At 33.4% G+C, this 14,171-nt stretch overlaps 1 protein-coding gene across 3 annotated transcripts in view; it reads left to right on the top strand.

Annotated features, from left to right (window-relative positions):
• The first annotated feature begins 4,235 nt into the window (after positions 1–4,235).
• Positions 4,236–14,171, top strand: part of aars1 (alanyl-tRNA synthetase 1) — a 31,179-nt gene continuing 21,243 nt past the window's right edge. Inside the window, exons 1-9 of one of the 3 annotated variants that reach the window (NM_001044310.2) lie at positions 4,236–4,334; positions 4,830–4,900; positions 9,086–9,253; positions 9,701–9,889; positions 10,043–10,188; positions 11,096–11,287; positions 12,493–12,637; positions 12,705–12,850; positions 14,056–14,164. In NM_001044310.2, the coding sequence (NP_001037775.1) occupies positions 4,850–4,900; positions 9,086–9,253; positions 9,701–9,889; positions 10,043–10,188; positions 11,096–11,287; positions 12,493–12,637; positions 12,705–12,850; positions 14,056–14,164 (1,146 nt within the window). In that variant the 5' untranslated portion in view covers positions 4,236–4,334; positions 4,830–4,849. The remainder of the gene's footprint in view (positions 4,335–4,829; positions 4,901–9,085; positions 9,254–9,700; positions 9,890–10,042; positions 10,189–11,095; positions 11,288–12,492; positions 12,638–12,704; positions 12,851–14,055; positions 14,165–14,171) is intronic. The other 2 variants (NM_001040035.2, XM_005159050.5) reach the window with 2 other exon arrangements.

Genomic DNA, 14,171 nt, shown 5'->3' with positions numbered 1-14,171 from the left:
TATGTTTATGGTGGTCCAAGATCAACATTAGTGAATTTACACTGTATTAAAATAATGATGGTCCAGGATTAGCTTTAGTGAGTTTACACAGTATTAAATATTTTTAATGGTCCAGGATCAACAATAGTGTTTTTAAACTGTATTACTATCTTTATGATGGTCCGGGATCAACATTAGTGAATTTACACAATATTAAATGTTTTTATGGTCAAGGATCAACAATTGTGAGTTTACCCTGTATTAAAATGTTTATGATGGTCCAGTATCAACATTAGTGAATTTACACTGTATTAAATGTTTTTGATGGTCAAGGATCAACAATTGTGAGTTTACACAGAATTAAAATGTTTATGATGGTCAGGTATTAACATTAGTGAATTTACACTGTATTATATGTGTATTATATGTGTAGAGCAACCAACTCCCATGCGGAAGGCCGCTGGTTCGATCCCAGCTCGGAATGGGTTTGGTGGTGTAGGACTGGCGGGGTTAGCCGTTTGAGCATGTGTTTGGGTCTCCAAAACAGCAGCTTCATAATGTTGGGGCCACAACGGCAGCATTGCTAAACCCAGAAGTAAGGAGACCCACAGAGTAGTGTTTTGTCATTATTACATATTTTTAATACCTTCACATTTTATCACCAGAGTATTGTCCATGAATAAACGCAGTTTGATCAACTTCAATAATCAAAGGCAATATTTTTTCTAATCTCAAAGCTAACACATTAAACAGTAATTTAAAATCCTTATTGAGAAGGCTGATATGAAGAGCATTCTTCTTCTGGTTTTCTCTTTTCAAGTATGAGGCTAAAATTAGCTCTCAAAGAGATCTAGGCAAAGATTTAGTTTCAAAAGAAAAGTTTAAAGGGCACCTAGGTTACCCCTTTTTTCAGATTTAATATAAGTCTTTTGCGTCTCTAGAATATGTAAATTTTCAACTCAAAACACTCATCAGATTTTTCATTATACCTTTTACAAGATGCTGTTTTATACTTTTTTCCACTGTTTTTGCACTCAAATGTGACAGAATACAGGCTAATCTCCACTGCTGTGTGTATATCTGTTATGTTATTGTATACAATAAACCTGATTTAACTTCTACAAACCGTGATTGAAGCGTCTTCCTTTATAATTGTTCTGACACACGGCTGTGCTGATGAAGTAAAGCTGAAGTGAATCGCTGTAATTAATTCCACACATGTTCTGTTTTAAAACATTTTAAACATGTGAAACTCACTCTTGATCCCATTTGATGATGATTGCTGATCCTAGCGAACTGAACAGACCTTTTATTCCCGGTTGCTTTGCGTATGTGTGGTCTTGTTGACATTTACACGTGACTACCGGGACATGTCAGTGCTTGGTCTGAAAACCGCCCCACTGTTTTTATGTTGTTAAATTGAAAAAAAAAGGACTGTGTGTGTTTATATCACCCCGATATGATGGTCTATACACTATACACAAATGTCTGTCCAAATAGCTTGAAAAGTAGATTTTTCACCATAGGTGCCCTTTAACCTCGGAAACAGTAATTCCATTACCACCAGAGTGTGAAATTCTACATAAAATTCTATACTAAAACTATCAGGTCCTCGTGATCTCCCTGAATGTACCCTTTCTAAGGCCTTCATAAAATCTCTTTACCTATTGATGCATTTAGCTGTTTTCTTTATTTTTTTGGTAATTTTTGAAAATGTATTAAAATTAGTTCATCCCTAATTGCTATTTTTTCTGGTATAAGAAATATACTTTTTATTTTATATATTATTGATACTTTTACTGTCAAATTGTTTATTGCTAAAAGAGATGAAATATTCTGTGAGATAGCCCTCTTTTTTAAGCCAGATATTTACTTGGCTTGTTGCCAAACTTATTTAATTTTTATTTAATAAAACAAAGATTCGGACTTGCTTTCTGGGTAAGAAAGGAGTTTAATGCAGTTCTAGTGCTTAAAGTTTTATTAATACTACTTGGGTTTTCTAAGTACCCCCTCTCTGCCTCATCTAGCTGTGATTCAAGTGCTCATTGTTTTACTAGGCTTTCTTTGTTATTCTTACTTTGATATGCAATAATAAGGCCCCAAGAAATAGCTGTACAAGTTTTCTACAATATTGACAGGAAAACCTCCGAGAAATATTATTAATTGTGTGAAGTATGAAATAAAATCATGGTCTTCCAATAAATAATGATGAAATCTCCATCTACAAGTATGCAGCAAGTTTTCACCATGCAATAGTTCAATATATAATAAAGGTCCATGATCCAAGATAGTTATATTGCCAACTTCACAGGAAACAGCCAAGGATACCCACACAGAAAAACCTTATATAAACAAAGTTGAAGTCAGAATTATTAGCCCATCTTTGATTTTTTTTTCTTTTTTAAATATTTCTCAAATTATGTTTAACAAAGAAAGGAAATTTTCACAGTATGTCTGATATTATTTTAATAATAATTCAAGGGGGCTAATAATTCTGGCTTCAACTGTATGTTTTAATATAGGTTTTGATATAGGTTTTTTAATATATGTGACATATATAAAATTGGCTGTTTTCTTATATGATATGTACATACATATATATGTGAATATACAGCTGAAGTCAGAATTATTAGCCCCCCTTTGAATTTTTTTTAAATATATTTCCCAAATGATGTTACACAGAGCAAGGAAAGTCTTATTTGTTTTATTTGAGCTAGAATAAAAGCTTTTTTTTTTTTTGTAAAACCATTTTAAGGTCAAAATTATTAGCCTCTTTAAGCTGTATTGTTTATCTACAGTCTACAGAACAAACCATTGTTATACAATAACTTGCCTAATTACCCTAACCTGCCTAGTTAACCTAATTAACCTAGTTAAGCCTTTAAATGGTACTTTAAGCTGTATAGAAGTGTCTTGAAAAATATCTAGTAAAATATTATTTACTGTCATCAAGGCAAAAATAAAATAAATCAGTTATTAGAAATGAGTTATCAAAACTATTATGTCTAGAAATGAATCGAAAAAATCTTCTCTCCGTTAAAAAGAAATTTGGGGGGAAAACAGGGCGGCTAATAATTCAGGGTGGCTAATAATTCTGACTTCAACTTTACATGTGTACATACCTGCTTACATGTACCTATATACTTGTGCATATATGGACATAATTGTTCACCTATGTTTACCTATATATTGGTAAAAATATAAAAATCCATAGCTGCTAGACAATATAAATAAAATGTTTTATTTACTCAAGAACAATAAAATAGTTAAGAACATAAATAAGACAAAAAAAAAATGAACAGGAAAAAAAAACTAAATAAAAAAAGCGACAACCATTTTGGTATACATTTCCTACTATCTTCATACAAGAAAGAATTGACATTGTAAATGTTTCAGGAAAATGTGTAGACATCATAGCTTTCCATCTCCTCACTTATTTGCAATATTTCAATTCCCTAACATGCCAATTACATGTTAAACAAATTTCAAATTTTCCCCCATACATACGTTTTTTGTTTGTTCTTAGTTATTGCCTTGATAATAGAAAATATGAGCTAGGCATCATATATGACAGCTGCCAAAGTGGGATATGAGCTATATAGGAGACCTTGTATGTACATTTAGGGCTTATAATGTGGATATAAAGAAGCAATACAGAAAACTTTCCTGTATATGCACATACTGTATATGCACCTTAATTTTGCCTGTGTGTGGCATATCACATATATACAGCATATTTATTATCACATATGTGGACATTTTCTGCATATAGGTTTCATATATGCACATATGTCCCCGTATAGAGTAGGTTCTTTTCATGTGGATAACAAAGCTTTAGGGGTAAAGAAATAATCACTTCTTGAACTAGTCTCATGAACACCTGAAAAATTAGTAAAACCAACTATCATGGTTAAGCACTCACCAAACATCAACATAATATCCCATATCAGCAAATATTTTGTTAACTTGCATTTTTATTTGAGACTTCTAATATATATATATATATATATATATATAAAATATATATAGAGTTGTAAATTTGCCTGATTCCTAAATAAGAGACCTTTATAAAGCAGGAGAAAAAAAACAACATTGTAAATCAGTTTTATAAAAACGTACTGTTACTTTATCGTTGCATCATCCAAATTCGTCCTTTACATCGTCGACATATCCAGTCGCGTCTTTGTCTTGATCGACAGCTTTCTAAACCAATAGAAACCGCACATACTGAAACATCACCATTCCTGAACCAATCATCTATGTTGTGGGCGGTACTTTCATTCTCCTTTTTGGTTTCAACCGGCGTGGGGGAAGTAGCGTGACGGGTATCTGAAGCGGTTCAAAGAATAATATTTGTAAGTTTCTTTAACTTTTTATGCGTTTCATGACGTTGTATAAAACTGCTTTCTATAGTGCCGTTGTGGCCTTTCTCGTTGGACAGAATGAATCCAATTAGATGGTGTTTAGTGAATGACTGGATTGTCAGCTTAGCCTTGTCTCGTGCTTAGAGGAAGCATGCTATTGTACAACGAATAAATAAAACAACTATATTATCCATTCTTGGTAAAATACCTTCACATAATCACTGGCTTAATTATGCAGCACTCTGATAATGCAAATCAGGCTGGATATGATGTGTACAAGTCAGCACTAGCTTGCATCATACTCTAGTCTATAGGGGTTTGGCCTGTGCCAGTGCAGTGTCAATGCAGTTTAGCCCATGAGATGCATATATTGTCTGTATATTATAATATACATAATTTTCCTGTCACTTCTCTTCATATGGTTCTCTGTACTTAAGAATGAGGTTTTGCAGCTATGAAATATCATATCATCTTTATCTTCTCTAGGATCATAGAGCAAATCATCTATGGCTCTTCATCTCACATTTTTATGTGCCAAAGCTTTCTTCTGTTGTCAGGTGAACTGCTCTGTGTGCAGGTCTTGCTCTGTAGAATTGCTCTGCTCACTTTCTCTGTTTCTGATGGCCTTAACAAAGCTGTTTTTTTTTCTCTCTAGTTGTCTAGTCTACTTTAAATATGTGTTATCTCTATCTGTAGTTATTTTATGGCTTTCAATAACATGCTAAGTTACTGAAAAAGTTTGGTGTCATCACTACATTTGTACTTATCTAGCAGACACGATTATCTAAATTTAAGGTTAAATAGCGAAAGTGATTAGCATCACTATGTCTTTCATTTGTTAATATAAAGTTTTGCTTTTGCCATTTTTTTGACAATTCAATTTTAAATATGTCATTGAGAAAAAGTTATGACCTAACAGTCTTTAAAGCATAACTTACAGTAGTTCAGACATAGTAAACATAGCAAAGGAAAAATGTATTCATTTGTAAATTCCATGGATTATTATTGACGTTATCTTTGTTATGCTTTTTGGTAATCTATTTTTGACAATATTAAAGAAATAGTAATGCTACTATTTGTTTGTTAAGATTATATTAGCCCCAAGGGGAAATTCATATCACAGCAGCAGAGCTCACCATACATACATTACTGCATAATAAATAAGTTAAAGTGAACACTAATCCATAACTGTATAATTAAAATGTATCTAAATCGTCTAAAATGAAATTGAAGTAAAATCTAATCACGTTTGGGAACAATTACTTTCTGCATCGTTCCTTATGTCAGTATTATTCCATAATAGAGCTATTACTTGTTTATGTTAATTCATGTTAGCTCTAGGGCTGAACAGTATTAGAAAATATGACTTTGCAATATTTTGTTTTACTCTATTTGGAAATAATTCATTATTTAGTTTGATTAGGATGATTCTGGAGGGGATTGAATCATTTACATAAAATTTGTTAAACTAATTTCAAGCATTGAGGAATACAATGGGTCAAAGTTTCAAGTGGAAAAAGAGTGCTTTACAATTTTTTTTCTGGATTTTTAATAGTATTCAGCTACTGAAATCGAATATTAAAATGTAAAACTGCACTGAATACTCTTGATGATATTATTCATTCATTCATTTTCTTTTCGGCTTAGTCCCAGCCACAGCGTACTGAACCGCCAACTTATCCAACATATGTTTTAGGCAGCGTGTGTCCTTCCAGCTGCAACCCATCATTGGGAAACATCCATACACAATCATTCACACACATACTTCATGGACAAATTAGCCTACCCAATTCACTTGTACTGCATGTTTTTGGACATGTGGAGGAAACCGGGCCACCAAGAGAAAATCCATGCAAGCATGGGGAGAACATGCAAACTCCACACAGAAATGACAACTTATCCAGGCGAGCCCCGAACCAGCAAGCTTCTTACTGTCAGGCGAACGTGCTACCCACTGTGCCACCATGCAGCCCTTCATGATATTAATAATTCTATAAATACAACCTTTATTAAAATTACAAACTCTAATATTCCTTGTACCCGAATGCTTTAAATTAATCTAAAATACGTTTTAAAACAAATTCATGTGATAATTTTTTACTCTGTTATGACACATTTTCACACTTTGCAATTGTGATTCTGGAAAACTATATCAACTCAACATTGTAGATCCTGATGTCACCATTGTGTATGCGCACATTGTGATATCGATGCTGAAACGACATGTTGAGCAGCCCTAGTTAGCTCTATTTATAATATAATAAACTATATTATAATAGATATAATTTTTAAATTAGTAATGAATTAGCACATTTACAATCTAAGTTTAGTTAGTTTAGCATCAGCATTATATGTAAAATTAGCAGGGTTTTTTTTAGGTGCACAATTGGAACCTTATTTGTCAAGGTTGCCATTAAGATGGTGGGGATTATATATGTACACTTATTGCGTGCATTTAGCAGATTCTTTTATTCAAGCTTATATAAAAGTTTGAAGCGGCACAAGTACATCAATAAATCTTGCATTTAGTCATTATGTATGTGTTTTTATTTTAATGATAATTCACACATTTTTAAAGAAAAATAAATTATCAATGAAATGTAATTTGTTATGATAATTCAGGAAGCATAATGTACAGTAGCCTGAATTATTTCCAGTATCTTGTTTTTCTAGTTAATTTTTATTAACAAAAAATTATTTAATATAATTAGCATATCATTTTTATTAGGGTTGAACAAAATTAAATGAGCGTCAATATCACAATGTGTGTCTTCGCAATAGTCACGACGCAGGATTTGATCATTTATCAAAGAATAAAGATGTTATTAAATATTGTTGTATAAATTATTTACCCATTGATAGTCATGTTATTTTGTGTTTGAATGTTCAATTTATATATTTATGTACTGTTAGACTCCCAAGAAAACGTTTAATTTTGCTCTCACTTTTTATATGCTTGTAATTTATTGTTTTTTGCAGATGCACTGCATAGAAAAAGACTTGATCACCCCAGTCGATTTAATTAATGAAATATTTTTAAATGGGGCTGTTCAAATCATCTGATGAAAATATAATTATATCACAATGTATATCACAGCAAAACAAAATATCGCAATGTCAGATTTTTCCAATATTGTGCAGCCCTTATTTTAGTAATAGGTCATGATGAACTTCATTGACGGTACAAATAAAACGTCCATCCTTTTTTTTATTTAATAAATGTTTTTCATTTTTTGTAGATGTAGTATTTTAGTCCTAACAAATTCTTGCTGTCATTGTGCAAATGTTGAAGCATTTTGATTGATTGTTTCATGGAGGATGCTGTTTCTGGCATGCATGGCTTGTCTTGAATGCTTATGAGATGTCATTTAAAAAAATATCTTTATGTTTTGGATTAGTTGTTATGGGAGTGGCACTATAATTACTTCAGGGATGTCTGTTTGCTGGCTCCACCTGCTGAGGAGCTTCTTATTAGAGCATTTCTCAGTTTTTTTAACCTATTTATTAGATATGTTGTGTGCTTTGATGTTGCATTTTATTACTTGTGTTTTTTAATTTTCATTTATATTTAAATGACTTCAGTCCAGGGCTTCACCACATATCGTTTTAGCATCCATATCGCTGTGTGTAAATTTGCATTATTCACATTGCATTAATGAACAAATATTTTATTTATTTGTTTTGTCCTTATAGGTTACTGACAAGTTTTGTACAGTAAATATGTTCACATATTACAAGTGAGAGCTTTTTAAATAAAGGGTCCACTACTTGATTTTAAAATAATTGGAGGAAACACACACTATCTACTATCTATGATTATGTATTGAACATAAACGTTGAACTACTAAAATTAAAACTCATATTTCCTAAAAAGAGCTGTCAAAAAATTATTACTAAAAGTAACTGAAAAAAATGACCTGGAAAAATTAATTCGATTATAGTTTCTAAATGTTGAGTTGGATTACCTTTTGATTAATCGTCCTAATGACCCTAATAATAGCCCTAATAACCAGCCACCACAGTTCAGAACGTAATTAGTGGAGTCTGCGCAAAGTTTAACCCTAATATAGTGAAAGGTTTTCATTTGGATGTGTTTCTAAAGACCTGTGCTTAAACAAAGATTAAATGTATTTATTTATACAATGAAGACTAAACAGTGAATTTTTTTTAATATGACTGAATTTTCTGAGCCTCAATACTGTTAAAGAAAACCATAAAAGACAATTTGTTTCATTTGCATCTTTATTGTAATGTGCTTTGTAGTAATATGTAAAATACAAAATAATCTCAATCTAATATTACCATTTCCAAATAGTGTTACTAGTCATCTTTTGAAATTAGATTTATGTCACAACATATATGAAAAAAACAGTAAAAAAATCACATCAGTTTCTTTTCCACATCATGCAACATTTCTTCAGTCTATTTTTTTTCCACATAAAGAAGGTAGTGGCAGACTTTCTCAGCACATTTTCCTAAATAGATCAAATTTAGTCTGTTTGATGAATTTAAAACTTGCCTCCTTACTAACCGTATTAATCTCAGGCATGTGCCGGTATTGATGCAGTGTTAATGATTCGTGTGGTGTACCTGATGTTTCTTCAGGCCGCAGGTGTCCTTTACAGATTTCTAATTGTTGCCGGTTAATAGCACCACAAAGCAGCTGCATTACATTGGGTTTACCCCACCCGCTGTTTTTGTGTAACCGGTTTCTGACTCGCCGTGTTTGTGTTTATCACTAGTCTCCTGTGAAAAAGGCAACAAGCATGGACTCTTCACTGACTGCTGCACAGATCCGTGAGAAGTTCATCGACTTCTTCCGCCGCCATGAACACCAGTATGTCCACTCGTCAGCCACCATTCCACTGGATGACCCCACGCTGCTCTTCGCCAATGCCGGAATGAACCAAGTAAGGAGATTTGAACAAAGTAAAAAAAATATATATATGTAAAAGTTTAGCAAAAAAAAGTGAATGTATGTGCCTAATTGGTTGAAGAACATTACCTGTAAATGTTATCATTATTTTGATTAGTTTAAACTGTAGAACACAAAATAAGATGTAAAGAATATTGGAAACTGGTAGCTTATTGACTTGTTTTGAACATTTTTCAAAATATCTGCTTTTGCATTTATAATCATAAAGGAATTCATAAAGGGTTTAGAGCAAGTTAAGGGTGACCTGATTAATAATATTTTTGTGAATTATCTATTTGCTTTTTTGGATATTACCTTCAGTTTGTGAATGTAAAAGGAAGGCAGAGTTTCACCGTAAATTGCAATGTCAAAGATAATTGTTATTGTTTCCTAGAAGAAGAAATGGTCACTTTTTTATTGTCATCTGTTTTTTTTTTTATAGTTTAAGCCCATCTTCCTGAACACCATTGACCCGTCCCACCCCATGGCCAGACTCCGTCGTGCTGCAAACACACAGAAGTGCATTCGTGCCGGCGGCAAACACAATGACCTCGATGATGTGGGCAAAGACGTATACCATCACACCTTCTTTGAGATGTTGGGCTCTTGGTCCTTTGGAGATTACTTCAAGGTAAAAGATGTTGTAAAATTATATCTTGTTTTTTGAATAACTATCGTACTGAGGCTCTATTTTTAAATTATGGGATTAAAATGATTGTATTGTATGTAGGCATTTTTTCTTTTGCAGCTGTTTATTTTTGGATTTCTCTCACTCTGTCTCTAGCACCTGGCCTGCAAGATGGCACTGGAACTGCTGACGCAGGAGTTTGGTATTCCTATTGAACGACTCTATGTGACTTACTTTGGTGGTCATGCAGATGCAGGCCTGGAGCCTGACCTGGAGTGTAAGCAGATTTGGCTGGACCTGGGGTGAGTACAAAATATATAATAATGCACAATAAATCAGTGTTGGCCAATAATAATAATTGTCAGCAATTGTCACAATGTGGAAATGTTTCAGTATGGGGAAAAAGAGGACTTCTTAATTGCAGGGTTGTGAATGTTTTTGGAAATAGACAAACCTAGATATTTTCCTTAATTTTTTTTTCCGCAGGTAAGGTTTTCTTAATAAAAAAAAAGTGTTTTGTTTTTGTAATCAAGCTAAAAAAATTAAAATTTATATTTATTAGAATTTTTCTCACAACATATAATGAATTATGTAATGTAGTGTGTATTCTGTAGCGCATATGTGTGGCCATACACTCAAAATGCTTCATAATCATGAGGGGGAGGGTGCAGCATCCACTTAGATGATGTGACTGCTGCTACAGGACAACGGTGCCAGTCTGCTCGCCATACACCAGCTATAGATGGAGTGGAGAGATAGTGATAGAGCCAATTCGGTGGATGGGGATGATTTGGAGGCCATGATGGCTAAGGGCCGATGAAGTGAATTTTAAATGGGATTTTTAATGACCACAGAGAGTCAGGACCTTGGTTTAACAACTTATCTGAAAAATGGCATCCACTTACAGTATAGCATCCCCTTCACTTTACTGGGGCAATAGTAATCACATGGACTGCACTTTGAGCGCCCCCTGCTGGCCTCACTTACACCACTTCCAACAACAACCTAGTTTTCCCATGTGGTCTCCTATCTAGGTACTGACCAGACTCAGCCCTGCTTAGCTTCAGTGAGTAACCGGTCTTGGGCTGCAGGGTGATATGACTGTGATTAGATTATCTATATGGGTTAAAATGACCAAATTGGTGCACACCTAATTATAATATAAGTTGTAGAATTGATGTAAATGTGTTTATATTCTCTCTGTATCAGAATGGAGGAGAGCCGTATTCTGCCTGGCAGCATGAAGGATAACTTCTGGGAGATGGGGGACACTGGTCCATGTGGGCCGTGCAGTGAGATCCACTATGATCGCATTGGAGGCAGAGATGCTGCACACCTGGTCAACATGGATGACCCAAATGTGCTTGAAATCTGGAATTTGGTGTTCATCCAATTCAACAGGTAAACTTAAAGCTCTTTGCTACTGTACAGCTAGCAAAGGTAAAAATAAATCACATACAAATAGATAATAGCTTTACTGCTACTTATATAATGTATTGTTCATAGGAATGCACAGAAAAATAAGATATATTATGTTGGTTATTGTCTTGTATAAGAGATATTTTTATTCATCCATAGAAATGCACAGAATACCACTACCGTGTGGATTATTGGCATTGGCTTTTATCCCTTTAACTGCCCCACCAAGAAAAACATTTCTATATTACATTTCTTAACTTCATGTCACTAGTTAACAAACTCAATGCATTTTTTTTCAGCACATCCCATAGTTTTTAAAATAGCAACCTCTACCAAATGGTTGATAAATCAGTTTATGATAAAAGTACTGGAATTAATAAATATATTATGAAAATCTGAAAAATAAGAATTTATTTTAAATAATGATCAAAATAAATCATTTTTGAATAGTATGCCATAAAGTATTTTAGATTCTCATTTAAAACTTTTTCTTTCTTTTTTTGTTTTACAATAAAACCTAAATCAAATGTGGTAGTACAACAGGACTATGTTTGTTTTTGTTTTTTTGTAAACCAAGAATGCTGTGTAGTGTAAACCGTTATTTAAAACAGTCATTCTTTAAATGACTTGAACAGTCTTTATTTAAAACAGTCAAAATATGGTCAACCATTTGGTTGAGCAGGCAGTTAAAGCAGCCTTTATTGTATATTTATAACTAATTGCACTTTAGATTCAAAAAATAAATCAATCTAAAGAAAATGACCATTGGCATCAGCCAGGAATAAATACATTTAATTTTAGTATAAATAAAATCATATGAAAGAAATAATGCTCTGTTGAACTTTCCCTTCATCAAATATCTTTTTTTAACATCAAGTTTACAATATTATTTGGCAGTTTTTTTTTTTATAATCATTTTAATAAATATAGTTGGTTAAGGACCAGATCAGCATATTACAGTGATGCCTGAGAGATAATATGACACTGGAATCATGATTAATGGTTGTTGAAAAGTATGAATAAGTATCCTTTTAAAATGTTTTTACTAATTTGTATTTTAAATATTAAACATTCATTTTGGATCATACTAATTAACCAGAGTAATATTAGTGCATAGTAATTTTTGCACAAAGAAACTTCAAGTTTGCACACATTTGTTATTAACGTATGGCTATGCTTCTGCACAGAGAATCAGAGACCGTGCTAAAGCCTCTGCCCAAGAAGAGCATCGACACAGGGATGGGACTTGAGCGCTTGGTCTCTGTTCTACAAAACAAGATGTCTAACTATGACACTGACCTCTTCGTTCCTTATTTTGAAGCCATTCAGAAGGTAAACTCACAGAAAGCATGGATTGACATTTTATTTATGCAATTGAACAACTTGTCTCGCTTTTCAGGGCACAGGTGCAAGAGCATACACAGGAAAGGTTGGTGCAGAAGACACCGATGGCATCGATATGGCATACCGTGTCCTGGCTGATCATGCCCGCACCATTACAATCGCCTTGTCTGATGGTGGCAGACCTGACAACACTGGCAGAGGGTGAGATGATGGTGTTATTGATTGATTTGTATGAGGGATGGGAGTAGGGCTGGGCGATAATTCGATATCTTTAATTATCACGATATAAAATTTTTCGATAAAATGATAATGACAGTTCGGTAATTGCTCGATAATATTTACGCACTATGGGTAACGTTGCGCAAGCATTTTGCAGCCTGCCATACAGTGTTAGTTGCACTGAAAGGAGTAAGAAAGAAATAAGGTAAAAAAGGTCAGTCACGGACATTGTTGACAAGAAACGTCAATACTTCATGAGCTACAATCACAAGCTCACACACAGACTTTATTTGGGCGGGCCACCAGGGTATATTACCCACCACCCAACTATATTTAGTGACACATTTTTTTGTTTATTTTTATTTATTTATTTTTTTTCTATTTCTATTATTCTTTTACACTATATTGTATCTGTGATCGATTAAGTAGTGGAAAAATCTTTCTTGTTTCTCTATTTTGTTCTGTCTGCACGAAACTTGTTAGTATTCACACAGTCTCACATGCTCTGCAGACCCAGAGATGCTACTTTTTGGCATTTTGTCCAGCAGGTTTCTAAATTTCCTTAAATGTGTGGGATTCGGCTTTTGCCTTTTAAAGCTGCTGTTAGTCATATGCGTTTTTGCATTGTCTGTGCACCTGCACAGTCGAGAGAGTGAGAGAAACATTTAATAATTCATTTTTAAGTCTAAACGATTCAGAAAATCTTTACTACAAAGAGGATGAAATAACTAGTCTAAACTGGCTACAAAATAGATGTACATTATTAGTAACGGTTTATCAAGGCATTTGCCTTATTTAAATAATCTACATGTTTTAATCTTGAAATTATTTTAAATTTAGAGATCTTGTCTGCAATTGCTTTTTCTGTCATTTAATTCTCATTTGCTGTATATTTTATTAATTTGATGATGTTATTAGGCTATATTACATAGGCTGTTTATATCTAAAATGCTTGGGCATTCAAGTTTTTTTCTTTGAACTTTATAGTAATAATAAATAAAATTATTGTTAAATTTAATTATGTTTTGTTTGTGGCATATAATTAACTGTTTATGTGATACGGGTAAATGGTGTGTTTCAATTCGGCTACTACCGCAAGTATATTTCAAACCTGTGGGAAGCACTGCACTTACATGCATATTATGTTGTGTGTGTTTGTGTGTGTAACCACATTTTTGTGTTGACAGTTATGTGCTAAGGAGGATTCTGCGTCGTGCTGTGCGATACTCTCATGAAAAGCTGGGTGCACAAAGGGGCTTCTTTGCCTCATTAGTTGATGTGGTGGTTAAGTCCCTGGTAAGGT

The sequence above is a fragment of the Danio rerio genome, chromosome 18 (assembly GCF_049306965.1).
Source record: "Danio rerio strain Tuebingen ecotype United States chromosome 18, GRCz12tu, whole genome shotgun sequence".
NCBI classification, from domain to species: Eukaryota; Metazoa; Chordata; class Actinopteri; order Cypriniformes; family Danionidae; genus Danio; species Danio rerio.
Note: the sequence above shows the minus strand (reverse complement) of the source record. Positions and strands in the feature narration are given on the sequence as shown.